The sequence below is a fragment of the Theobroma cacao genome, chromosome 2, assembly GCF_000208745.1.
Source record: "Theobroma cacao cultivar B97-61/B2 chromosome 2, Criollo_cocoa_genome_V2, whole genome shotgun sequence".
Taxonomy (NCBI): Eukaryota; Viridiplantae; Streptophyta; class Magnoliopsida; order Malvales; family Malvaceae; genus Theobroma; species Theobroma cacao.
This window is the reverse complement of record NC_030851.1, coordinates 27995120-28008911: the sequence shown is the minus strand read 5'-3', so window position 1 is coordinate 28008911 and position 13792 is coordinate 27995120. Positions and strand designations below refer to the sequence as shown.

At 33.2% G+C, this 13792-nt stretch overlaps 1 protein-coding gene across 1 annotated transcript; it reads right to left on the bottom strand.

The window, feature by feature from the left end:
• Positions 9593–13350, bottom strand: LOC18609257. Its single transcript, XM_007044283.2, has 3 exons — positions 13072–13350; positions 11022–11227; positions 9593–10063 (listed from the first exon to the last, which is right to left on the bottom strand). Exons 1-3 carry the CDS (start codon positions 13171–13173, stop codon positions 9796–9798), a joined length of 576 nt encoding a protein of 191 aa, XP_007044345.2. The 5' UTR covers positions 13174–13350; the 3' UTR covers positions 9593–9795.

Sequence of the window (13792 nt, the reverse complement as noted above, 5' to 3'; positions counted from 1 at the left end):
TCCAGCCCTTGATGTCACTTTTAGATCTCTCTCCTCAAGCATGCTAAATGGAAACAAAGGCATAGGAAAGGTAGAAATCAAGCTAAAGTCGAAAAATCTTACCGTTAGAAGCGTAAACGGGCGAAAGACGCGAATTCCCCTTTGAATTTTTCTAGTTTCCCTTTGTTTTCTTTCTTTTCTTCCTTTCCTCTCTATTTCCTCTCTTGTTCTTCCTTATGGCCGGCCATCACTTAAAATGGGGTTTAAGTGGGCTGACTTTTCATTAAAATAATATTAAACCATTAAAAATGCCATGTGTCACTTTCCCATTGGTCCGTTTTTAAAATTTCATCCATTTGTTTCCAAATTTTCACCATACACTTGTCCCAATTACCCATAGCTTAGATAAAATTCTCAGACTTATCCAAAGTCTTGGTGGAGTAATTTTTAAAATTTACACTTTTGCCCCCGTAAAAGTCAAAAATTACATTTTTACCCCAAAAACTGAAAAATTGCCCATAGACATATTTTTCATCCCTTATACTCATACCATTCTCCAATTTGTCAAATGTGATCTAAATTCTCTCAAAATCTCAAATTTTATCCATGGGTGGAAAAATTACGATTTTGCCCCTGAACATCAAAATTTTCAATTTTTCTCCAAATGAACCCTCGAACTCTGAACAATCATTTTTAGTCATTCCTTGACTATAAAATGTTAAATTTCATCCTACGATTCCTATTTGAAATAGTTTGAGGTTAAGTCAATTTAAGTGTACCGTTAGGTACAATGTCGGGTTTTACATAATCGATTAACACAAATCTTTAATCAATTAAAGCAATTCTAGGCGCTACACTAAAGACAGACATAAAGGCCTTAATTGGTTAACGTAAGGTTTAATTAGTTAAACGAGTGCTAGATGCAAACTAGAAGCCTTTTAATCATTAAAGGAAAGGAGTTAACCAGTTACAAATTAAAGATAAAGTGTCAAGAAGCACCAAATTTCAAATTCAAAATATTGATGACTGTCCAAGGCACCAAACCAAGAGATTTAAAGTTAAAGACTTCTTAATTGGTTGAAGCCCATTTTTATCAGCTTAGGATGAATGGAGAAAAGCTTCAATCAGTTAAAGGGAGCAGTAATTTGTTGAAAAGAGGCTAGCCAAGAATAGTGCTTGAAGGTGCTTGAAACAAAAAGTTGTTGATCAATTAAAGCTGCTATTAATTGGTTAACACAGAGAAACAGACTGTGAGATAAAGAAGACTTAATCGACTAAGAAGTATGGTTAACCAACTAAAAGCTCACTGTCAGAAATTTAAATTTAAGCACAAAAGGATAAATTAACGACTAGAAACGGCTAGTTTCTGTCTCCAACGGCCAGAAGTGATTTTACAAGTATTTAAAGCCTCTCCAATAGTCAAAAATAAGATAGAGAAGTTATCCAAAGTGATTTTGAGCTTAAAAGACCAAAAGCCTTCTCTTTACACTTATATTTCACTCTTATCCTTTGAAAAAGTGTTTGAGCTTAACTTTGTACATCTTAGATCAGCTAGGTGATTAATTGTATTTCATCTTTCTCTATTTCTTGTTTACTTAGAGTGTAAGAGATACTTGAAGGGGTTGATCAAGCTTGAGTTAGCTTAGTTGTTGTGGTAAGTTCTAACTAAGCCTTAGAAAAGTTAGTTTTGGGTTTTGATTAATCTCGGGAAAAACCATTGTTAAAGGTTATGGCTAAGCCTGTGAAAAGCCATTTTTTATTTTGGTTGATCCCATGAAAAACTATTGTTAAAGGTTGTGACCGAGCTTGTGAAAAGTCATTGTAAAAGCTTGGTGGAAGCTTGGGAATTTCACTGATTTTAGTGAATTGGTTTGAAAATCCTTGATTAGGATATTAAAGTAGTGGATGTAGGTTAAGGGGACCGAACCACTATAAATCATTTTGTTTTGTCTACCTTCCTTTATTTTCTTCTTACTCTTAGCACTTAAATCATTCCGCCAACAAGCTTTAAACTTCCATTTTCAAATTCCTTTATTGGCTCTTTACTTGGAAGGAATTTTAGTGTCATTCCAAAAGTGCTATTTACACCCCTTTTAGCATGCTCTTTGGGACCAACATACTGGGCCTCTAAATGTAACTTGATGAAAAGAGTTTAGAATAAACCATTGTTTTGAATAGCCTATGTTCAATTCACTTCAGAGTTAGGTAATAGTTTCGTATTTAGGATAGACATATACCTAAATGACCTTAGGCAACAAAATTAGTACACGAACGTAATAAACCTTTTCTAATTAATTTACATAGACATATGGAGTTAGTTTTGCAAAGGTATATGTGTAAGATCTTTACAGAGACTTGTACATAATATGGATTCTAGGTTAGCTTTGCTCCCCATTAATCTAAGTTAAGGAGAGTCATTAAATTTAAATAAAATATTGAGAAACACCATAATCCTAGACTTTTGAATTAATATTTTTCTTAGTGAAATTATATTCCTCTTTATGTACTTAGTTTTAATAATTACTTTTAGCTTAATGAATCATTCAAAATCGAGTGCTTGGATAGGATTAACTTTGCTATAAATTTAATACTTCGTAAGAATTGGTGCAAATTTCTATGGGAAATGATACTCAACTTACCTTTGTATTACTTTTACTGCCACGTGCACTTGCGTGTATTAAACTGACAACAAGTTTTTGGTGTCGTTGCCGAGGATTTGTTATCCTATTTATCTTTATTGATATTAAATTAAACAAATTGTTTTAGAACAATCTTTGTCTTTTTTTTTTTTTTGTGTTTTCAAGTATGTTTCAACATTGTGTGCACAAAGCACGAAACTTAAAAATAAAATCGTGCAACCCAGAGATTGAGAGGACATTTTGAAGACTGATACAAGAAAGTCAACAAGGTTCTGTTTCTTCTAATACAATGGATGAACAATGAAGAGAATCGTAAGTCCAAGAGAAAGTAGTTGAAGAAAATCAATTGTTAAAGGACTATGTCATTCCTCTAGTCCAAGGTATTCCATCAAGCATCAAAGGGCCAACCATTCAAGCAAATAATTTCGAGATCAAGTCGGCCATTATCACTATGATCTAGACATGAGTCCAACTTGGGGGTCTTTCGAATGACGATTCAAATGCTCACATATCTAATTCCTAGAGATATGTAACACATTTATGCACAACGGGTCACTAATGACGCCATCCGGTTGAAATTATTCCTATTCTCGTTAAGGGACAAAGCAAATGAGTGGTTGAATTCATTACCCACGGGCTCAATCACAACATGGGATGGCTTTGCCTAGAAGTTCCTTACAAAATACTTTTCTCTGGTGAAGATAGCAAAAATGAGGAATGATATCACTTCATTCATATAGTTTAATAGTGAGTCATTGTATGAAGCCTGGGATAGATAGAAATATCTACTTAAGCGTTGCCCTCATCATGGTCTTCCGAAGTAGCTTCAAGTGCAAACTTTTTACAATGGATTGTGTAGTCAAGTTCGAGACACCATTGATGCAGCTGCTAGAGGAGTTCTTATGGGAAAAACTACCGATGACGCGTATGACCTATTAAAAGAGATGGCATCAAACAATTAACAATGGCCATCGAAGTGATCCATGCACAGAATTAGTAGTAGTAGTAGGCAATACTTGTTCTCTCTCGAGGTGAAATCTTTGGCAATATTTAGTTAAGAAAATGACTTAAGCCATCTTTGGACTATTTAAGCCTTTCAAGCCTACCTTTGCATAAGTTTATCCCTAGTATACCCCTTTTAGCTGAATTTTCCTTTTCTTTGTTAAATGCATAATTTATTTAGCCTAGCCTTTAAATAAATTTTCAATTTTGCACCATCCACTCTTAAGTATATATATCATTTTAAGATGTCTAACGAGCTAAAAGTTGAATAAGGTAGAAAAGGTGGAGTTGTTGAAACTTTGGAATGAAGTTGAAGCTCTATATAGGTCCTCGAATGATTATGTGCTTAGAATGATTTAAGCCACATTATATTCCATATCCTACCTTGACCCTAGTCATACATTACAAGCTAATTAAAGTCCTAAGGATCCTTGATTAAGTATTAGTCTACATTAGTGAGAAAGAGATGAAAAGCAAACATATCGAACTCTAGCACTAATTTGGATTTTGTATGCGCATAAACTTATTCGAATTACATGATATTTATGGTAAAAAGATTGCATACACACAGAGGAATCCATTCAAGAATAAGCTTGCATTTGAATTAAAATGTGAACTTAAATAATATTTACGTTTTGCTTTAAGTTGAGAATATGGGATAACCTCTTATGAGGAAACTAAAGGTGATCATTGATTTGGTGCAACCCACTTCTAGTTAGCTGTGTTCTTCATTTATGTTATTTCCTCTTATTTTATCTTTTGCTTGAGTACTAGCAAAATCTTAAGTTTAGGGTGTGATAACTCTATTATATAGAGTTATTTTGTCACATTTTGGGTACTAAAATAGCTAAGTTCTTGAGTTTTACGTTCAAATTTAGGTTGTTTTATTTGTTTTTCTTAATTTAGTTTAAATCAAGTTGAGTCAATTTAATTCAAGTTGTTTTAGTTTAATTTTTTGTTAAAATATCTTAACTTTAGCTAATATTGATTTAGTCTCTTGTTTTTGAAGGTTCTCAAATGAAAAGGCCTTAATTGGTGATGAACCTTATAAGTATGGCTAAGTGCGTCTCTCATACATGTTGTAGTATTTCGAGCATAACTTTCAATCTAGAAGTCCAATTGACATTATTCTTAAGCCATCACAAGAAGAGGTACTGCAATAGAGTCTGCATAAGGCAGCACATGGGAGCCAAGCTGTGGTGCCAAGATGCACAAGGCAGCATACATGGACTAGAGAAAAGAGTGTCACAGCCATGATGAAGGAAGGCCATGGTGCCTAGAAGAAATAAGCCTCCATACTACCACCCATGAGTAGGGCGTCACGGCGCTCAAGGAAGAGGGCCTCGATGCTGTGTCGTCACCACAAAATTCTACTTTTATGAATTTTTTAAAAATGAGGTTTTTGAAAGGCATTTAAAAGGACTTTTTCAACGGATTCAAGAGAGGCATTAAGAGCTGCTTTTCTAGAGAAAAAGAGGCCATCAACGAAAGAAGAAAACGAGGGAAAAATAAAAATATTAGAGATTGGAAAGCATCAAATCTTAGTTTCTCTCTCTACTTTTGTTCTTATTTCACTTTCTTTGACTTGATTGATCGTTAATTTTCTTTAGATGATGTTTTCAGTAGATATTATGAACTAATTTACTTTTTCTAGAATTATAATTAAACTCAACATGTGGTTCAAATTCCTTCTCTCTTTTGCTTATTATCAACGGAATATGAGTTGTTTATTCCAATCTTATGTTTAATACTTTTAATTGCTTGATCACCAATTAGATTTATTTGGATATCTAAATACAACTTGATGAAAGGAGTTTAGATTAGGCCATGAATGGAATAGCATGTCTTCAAATTCACTTAGTTGATTAGGTGTTTGATTTGCATATAAAATAGACATATACCTATGTGTCACATGTAGCTAAGATTAGAGCACAAACTTAATGAATCTTTCTTGAATTAAATTTACATAGATATATAGTAAATTAATTGAGAGAGATATTTTTATAAAAACCTCGATAAAGACTTATAAATAAATTAAGACTCTAAGTTTGCAACTCAATCTATTGAAGTTTCAAGAGAAAAATAAGATTCTAATGAAGTGTTAGGAGATATTGTAATCCTAGGCTTTTTTATTAATTGGATTTTCTAATGAAGTTTTGCCCATCACGTTTTAGATTGAATTTATTTATTATTTGGTTTTAGCTTTACTTTTGATTAATCAATTTAACTCTATTGTTTGAATAAAATTAGGTTGTGTTAATTTTAGTATTTAGCAAAAGTTGGTATAATTCTTTATGGGATTCGACACTTTACTTACTATTATATTACTTGTTACGATACGTACACTTGCATGATAAAATCGACAATAGAGCTAAGTAAAGAAAATGCAAAAAGTAAAGAGTACTTAGCCAAGTTTTAATAGAGGTTTAGTCTTTGATACCTATGTCCTCTCCCTTGATAGCACAAGGAGTTCAAATCCACTATCAACTGCCTTTTTAACACAAGTTAAAACACAACCTTTGCAAGCCACTGCCTTTCAAGAATCAAGCACAACCTCTACAAAAGTCACTTCCTTTTTAAGATCAAGCACAACTTTTAAAAATAAATGTCTTTTAAAGATTAAGCACAACCTTTCTACCTTTTCAATAAAGGTATAACCAAACACTACCTTTTCAAGAGGAGGTATAACCTTTAACACTACCTTTTACGTGAGTTATAACCAACAACAATGAATTCTAGGAAGTATATGAAGCTTAATACCTCTAACAAGGCTAGTAAGTAATTTAAGTGCAAAACGATGAGAGATTTCTAAGTGGTAAGGACTGATAAAGGAATGTTTTAGCTCAGAGGATTATGAAGATGAAGAAAGTAATGATATTGCTGTGATATCTGCTTTTTTTCAAATGAAAGATAAGATTTTTCAACTTTTCTTGCATTTTGCTCTTTCTTTGTTTTCTTCTTTTTCTCTTGTTGCTCTCTTCGTGCCCTTTTCTTACCCTTGATATGCATTTCCAACAGGTATTTAGAGGCCTTGAAAGAATTTACCCATTGGGGTAAATTTGAAATGAGTTTTTAAATATTTTGGCCAGCTGGATCAAGTCTATCGTACTTGAAGAATTGATTCTTCCATATTGAGAATCGATATCAACTTTAGTCTGATGGTTGACTTAACTTACTTCTTGTGCCTAAGGTGTTGATTCTTCTATGTCACCTTAAAGTCTAGAACTTTTTGTTTCTTGAGAATCGATTTTTTATTTTCAGGGTGTAAATTTTTCTTAGCTTGATTCAAAGCTTGCACCTTTCTAGTTTTCCTAAGAATCGACCTTCTTTTTCACTAGGTGTCGATTCTTCTCTATAGTCAAGCACCAAATTTTAAATTTGAAAATGGTTTTTGACGTTCCATTCTTATCCATTCACCCATTTATTTCTTTTTCTCCAAGTTTGTGATTTTTTTCTTTGGAGCTTTAGGAATTGACATCTACTTCTCTGAGAATTGATTCTTCTTTGTTGACTCATCCTCTACTTGGAACTATTATCTACGTCATGGAGAATCAATTCTTTCATGCTTGAACTTCATCAGTTTGCTCTTTATTTCTCTAAAATCAATTCTCCCTCTCTAAGTTGTCGATTCTTCTTTTTTCCAATAACTTCTACACTTTCTAGAATTGACTTTTTCTTTTTAGAGAATCAATTCTTCCTATAAGAAGAAAAATAGATTTTGCTTTCTATATAGTTGAGAATTGATTCTTTTCTTTCAAAAGGTCGATTCTTAAGGCTAGTAATTTAGAGTTTGAGTTTGTCTAAAAGATATTTCTTTGCATAATTGACTTCAAAACTTTTGAGGATTTTCTTCAAGTTTTAAAACATTTTCTAACCATTTTCAAAGTATATTTAGATTAATCAATTTTGTCATTTCAAAATTAAGGTAAAGCTAACATTTATTAATATGTTTATACATGTTATATCAATATTTAATGGCTTATCCATGTAATGATATAGATACATTGACCATCATTTAATTATTTAAATTATCTATATTAATTTAATATTTTAGTATTGATTTTTTATTTATAATCAGTAATTTGATATGATGAATTAAATTTGTTTTTAGAGTTGTTAACTTTTTATGCTAATATATACGATGAAGATGCAATTTGTATATACTTACTTAAGCATATTAAGTTCTGGTCTTTAGCCTCCAAATTAAAGACTAAAACTCTTATTTGTGGTTCTTAATTTTTCAAATTATTATAAAGATTAATGAAAGTCTGTACTACTACCTTTTTCATCAAACGTTTTATTTTCAATATCTAAATTGAGCAAAAGATTAACATTGTCTTGAGTTTAGGGTTTGCTTTTAATTTCATTATTATTTTTTTTATTGTTCAGTTACCTATCTTAAAATTTTCAAAAGAAATGGTAGTGGTAGTAGAATATTATTATTATTATTATTATTATAAGGAAAGAATAAATATCAATTAAACTAACAATCAACTATTCAACTTATTTATTCATAACAAAAGAAGAAATTGGAGATAAAAGTGACACAAAAAACTATTTTGATTATTTTTAGAAGTCGATTCATAATTTTCATCAACACTTTAATTACAAGATTGTCTACAAGTACAAATTTGATTTGTTTTTTATTTAATCTAATTTAGGGTTTAGAAAGTTAATAATTTTAAACTTAATGAATGTAAGAAAATTAAAAAATTAAAATGAGCAGTATTGTCGACAAAATGATTTCTTATATGGCTAGAAAGGCAATTAGATTTCGATATATCAAGGTGTATCTAATATATGTCAGGGGAGGCCATTCGGCTTTCTTTTTTTCCATGAATTTGCTCATTTATGTTATTAAAATATCATAAAATTCTTTTAAAACTAAACTTGGTGTGGTTAATAAATTTGTAGACACTATTATATTACAATATAATAGATAAATAATCGTAAATTTAAGCAAAGCAAGCTGTCTTAGCTTAGTTAATAAAGTGCTTGTTATTTAGCAAGGTGGTGTGGGTTTAATTTCCATACTTCGGATTTTTCTTTTACTAATTTTACAACCGATTAATTTGCTAATTGAATCTATTTAACCCACTTAATCAACTTTTTAAACTCAATTAATTACTTCAATCAAATTTTATTAATTAAATAAATTAAATTAATTTTAACCAATCCTTACACACTCCTGTATCCAAGTGTTTTTGCGTGCAAAAGATAAGAAATAACATTGAAGACAAAAATCACGGCAAAATTTTTTTTCTTTACCTTTTGTGTTGAATACAAGATGAGAGTACTGCCAGATAAGAATCAATGAAAGATCTACACGGGTATGGAACAGATTGACAGCAGGCATCTGTCTCAGACATGAAGTATGGCTCTTAAAAACTTGGTCTAATAAATCAACGACATGAATTGTCATTTCACTTCGTCAAGAGGAAATAAGGAAATGACCTATGAATATGACCCCAAACCAGAGTTGCCTGTAATAATTTAGGGGACGCAAATTTGTCATGGAAGGCCAGTCTATACTTTGACCACCCATAGGCACCGCGTGCTTGGATCAGAACACCGTCGTACTAACTGTAGTACAGGGTAGTGCTAACTTAGTCTGAAAATGATTATGGAGACCGATCCTATCCTTACCAATTAGAAGTTGCCTCAATTAATAACTTGATCGATTTGATAAGGGATACCATCCTTTCATTACTAACAAAAAGTTGTATTGAATGACAAGTTCATCCACCTTGATAGTCAATGTTTCATCCGCAGCCACTTATTTACTCGTACTACTCCTGTGAGACGCCATACACTTGAGACTTGAGAGACTGAACATCCTACTCGTTTATCTCAGAACGAAGCAAGTTGCAAATATTGTTCATGTGAACATTCTAGTCGATTATCACTTGGCCAAGAGGGGTGGCTGGCATCCAAGGTCAAGGCCAGGCTCATGACAATGCATACTCGGTGTCTTTGATCTGACCACAGTGTTCTCAACAAATTTATATCTTCATCCGCCCTTCAATTGACACTGAACATTCATAACTACGCTATAATGTCACTAGATAAAGCACTAGCATATCAATATAGTTTTTTAATACAATGGCAATCAAATTACATGGAAACAAGAAGCAAAACTCATCTACACCTGGTCTGTCATTTATTAATTTAAAATTTATGCATAACCAGTCATCCCAATGGTTGAACTTGCACGATTTGCCTTGTGAGCAGGCGCTGCTGTGGTTGCCTTGGTAACATACATGTAGTAGTATACGTTGAGAATCATTGTTGCAACTACAAATACTGCTCCTGCAACAAAGACACCTTTCCTCAATGTTTCACAGGAGAAATTCTGGGCATAAATCATTCCTCGATACTTGGTGTGGTAAGCATTCCTTGTTGCACCGGCAATTAGACATGCTTCTGCAACCAAGAAAGTCAACCTGCAAATGCAAGTCCATGAAGAATTAGACGGGAGAAAAGATATCTCCAAAAGTGTTCTATGTAGCACCAACAATAGCCTTCTCAAAACAAACAGGATATGCACAAGGCAAATAGTGACAATTTAAATTTCAGTCTATTCAGGCTAGGGGCAGAGCCAGCCAAGTTTTGTTTGGAGGGCCAAAGACGAAGAGGACTCCATATAAACAATACCATATAACATTGAGAGAGGGACAAAATTACAAACAATTGTCCCCTGACAAATCATATATCATGATCACTAACATCAATACCTGTTACACAACAAGCATAATGTAAAATAACTATTGGAATACAATTATATATGATCATTCATGATCAGATTATATGTTTTATACATCAAATCAAAAATAATTTATTCAACTATAATACCATTTGATTCCTTAAATGAGAACTAAGAATGAAGATGATCAAAGACCAATAAAACTTATATTATAAGCTTTAAGTCCTAGACCCCTTAATTTGAAAGGATGGAAGATGGTGTCTAACTTTGAGCACCATTAAACCAATTAATTTATCAAAAGTTAGAGAATACTCTTGAGAATGTAGCAAGTATATAGTAAAAAAAAATAAAAATTTTAAAAATTTAAAGAGGCAGGGGGGGGGGGGGGGTGGGGTTTGGCGCGGGGGATAAACTACCCTTGCCCCCTGTACTCAGCGATACATATGAGCACAAAGCCACAAACATAGACAACAGGCAACCTAGCATGAAAGACAATCAATGAGATTCAAACATAAATCAATTCATCAAATGATAGAGAAGCAAATAGTATGACACATCATCACTTGGATTTTACTAAAATAAGTGAGCACAGAGCGTGCAAAAAATTGGACAGCAAGCATTCAGATATGAGGAGCTCCTGTTTATTTTTAATGAGTGATGAATGAACATTTTGCATTATGTCAACCTGAAATTCTTACCATGATGAAACAAAATAGATGATGGACCAAGCTCGATCACTGCCTGGGGCTAAAGGTCTCCCAAAACACATGCACTTCGTAACACCCATCAACAGTGATTCACCTGAAAGAAGAAACAAGAAAGCACCTACTCCATAGCCAGTGGCAACATCTGAATTGTAGACACAATATGTAGTATTTGATATGTCATCTTTAACTATGGTGCCCTGTAATGCAGCAAAACAAAGGTTAAGTTCATAAATTAAGTCAATGCATATTAAGTGCACAGATATAGACAACAGAAAATCTTATACTTAGTTCTTTTATTCAGGATGTGAGATGTCAGCATGTATATTTTCCTTGGTATGATGTTGAATTAATTACTTATTAAACAAGTACCCATCAGTGTGCTTCATTAGGTACCATGCACAAAAAATTTTGAGCCTTACAAAAAAGCTGCCCTCGATATTAACCACAAATAGAGATTCCTCATAATCAATGTGCATAAGACCATTCACAATTCCAGTTGGCATTCCCTTAAAAAAAACTGACCATATTTCTGCCTAAATCAAATACCCATCACTCTGGAACTAGCCAAGCACAAATATACACATGTTTCTGACCATATATATTCAGCCACAATTTATAAAAGTATCAATTTATACATACCCAGCAATTGTATGATGCAGGTGCTGGACAGTTACTGCATCTAATGCGGTTGAAAGAAGCAATGTAGCCTAATCTACATTAGGATAACGTAGGTTCACATATATATGCCACTTACTTCATATTGTCAAGCTTTTTCTCTTGGTATCTTGCGTCAATATTAGCAAGCATATGGCTCTTTGAAGGAATTGGAGTATTATTAGCTCAGTAGAATATGAACAAGTAAACTGAGGTGCTATTCTGTTATTTACCTTTTTGTTAAATATGCTTAGTCATGCTATAGTTAACAAATTTCAAGAAGCAAGAAGTTAATTTTCTGAAAGTGTCAGTTGCACAAAAAATGATTTTATATTTCCTTCTCTTTGGTGAGTATTTAAAGTTAGTCTATGGTGGCTTATAGGAATAAAAATCAAAGAAAACAATTACTATTCTTAGACATTGCCGATCTGATGTCTCGCCAAGAAGGGCCTACCACCATGTGTGCTTGTACAGCAGTCACAGCTGTGGCAGATCAAATACTGTATCAATTACAGGCAACAGCAGAAACCCGCCATGGGAATTCCCCCAAATCAAAAATGCATACCGATTCCATTCAAACAAGGTTCCATATACAACTAAGCATACGTGGCATATATGTCTGTTAACCTCTGCCATTTCATGTGGTGTTTTTTGAGTAGGCAAAGCCATGTTCTCGTGGTCAAGAAGGTAACCATTATAAAATGTTATCAGCGACATGCAATACCTAGATATTGAGATAGTTATCTGATTCTGGCCTACTGATACGAAAAAATCAACTTGGGGACATTAACAAATAACAATTCTTTTGGTGCACAAAATACTATAAGGTACAATGGGGGAAAAACTTAGCCCATTCGATTAGAAATGGGAAATTGAGACGCTCCAAGGAGGAGCTTCTCTGTTTTGCTAAAACTGGATTTAACTTTTAAACATTTTATGTTAGATCAGGCACATGTTCACATTGATTTTCAGGGCCATGACAGGGATGAACAAAAATATCATCACTAGAAAGAACAAAAAACATATTTTAAGAGTAAACCAATTACCTTAATTAATGATAGTAAAGGTAGCTCTTCGACTAAAAAATTGAAAACAGAATATAATAACATATAGAATTACTCAAAACTAAAACATAATTTAATAGCAAAAACCCAAAACTTAAAAGCAAACCATCATAACAAAAACCCAACAAAATTCACTCGGAAACCCACAGATCTCTACATATCACACTCAGAAAAGCCTTATTTCCTTGTGAGCTCAAACCATCAGACAACCAAAATGCAACCACTAAAGAAAGATGAAAAGTAGAGAAGATTAGAAGTTCAGTACGAGCTATTTGAGCTGAAAAGAGTTGAAAAGTGGAGAAGCTGGTAAAGAATGGGCTTACAACGCTTCTTCTTCTCTCAGCAGCAATGGCGAACCCAAATGCCACCAAGCTAAGGACCACCACCAAAAGGTGCACCAGGGTCGAGCCCTTTCCTTCTCCCATCTCTGCTTTGAGTCCAGAGAGAGCGAGCGAGAGACGATTGAAGAGTGAGCAAAGAAAACGGCCTTGTTTAGCTGCTTGCTTTGGTTGGAAGGGGAAATGCAAGAGTTATTACTATGAGCAAAGCAAAGTGAGCGTCCCGACTTACTTTGTAAGCGGAATACTGGAAAAGCAGTGAAAGGCAACTTTTTCAAAAGCGCCCAGCTTTAGACCCACGCCCATTTTCCTCCTCGTTTCACCACGCGCCAGTCCGAAACAAAGAATGACTTGCATCGGGTTATTGCCGAATACTCGTTCACCTCAAATTAGGATAATTTTAAATTTTATTATTCCGATTCTGAGTTATTTTTCAGTTCAATCTTTTCAAATTCCATTACAACATGTTGGTCTTAAGTAAATATATTAGAGGGGGTGAATACACTTTTTAGTACTTACTAAAATTAACTTCTAATTGAAAACAATTGTAAGATAAAATAAAGATTTAAAAAAGAATAAAAAACTAAAAAATAGAGCAGACAATCACATAAGAATTTATAACGGTTCGATTCAAGACCTACATCTACTACTTTGATTGTTCAATTAAGAATTTTTCAAACCAATCACTATAAACAGTGAAATTCAC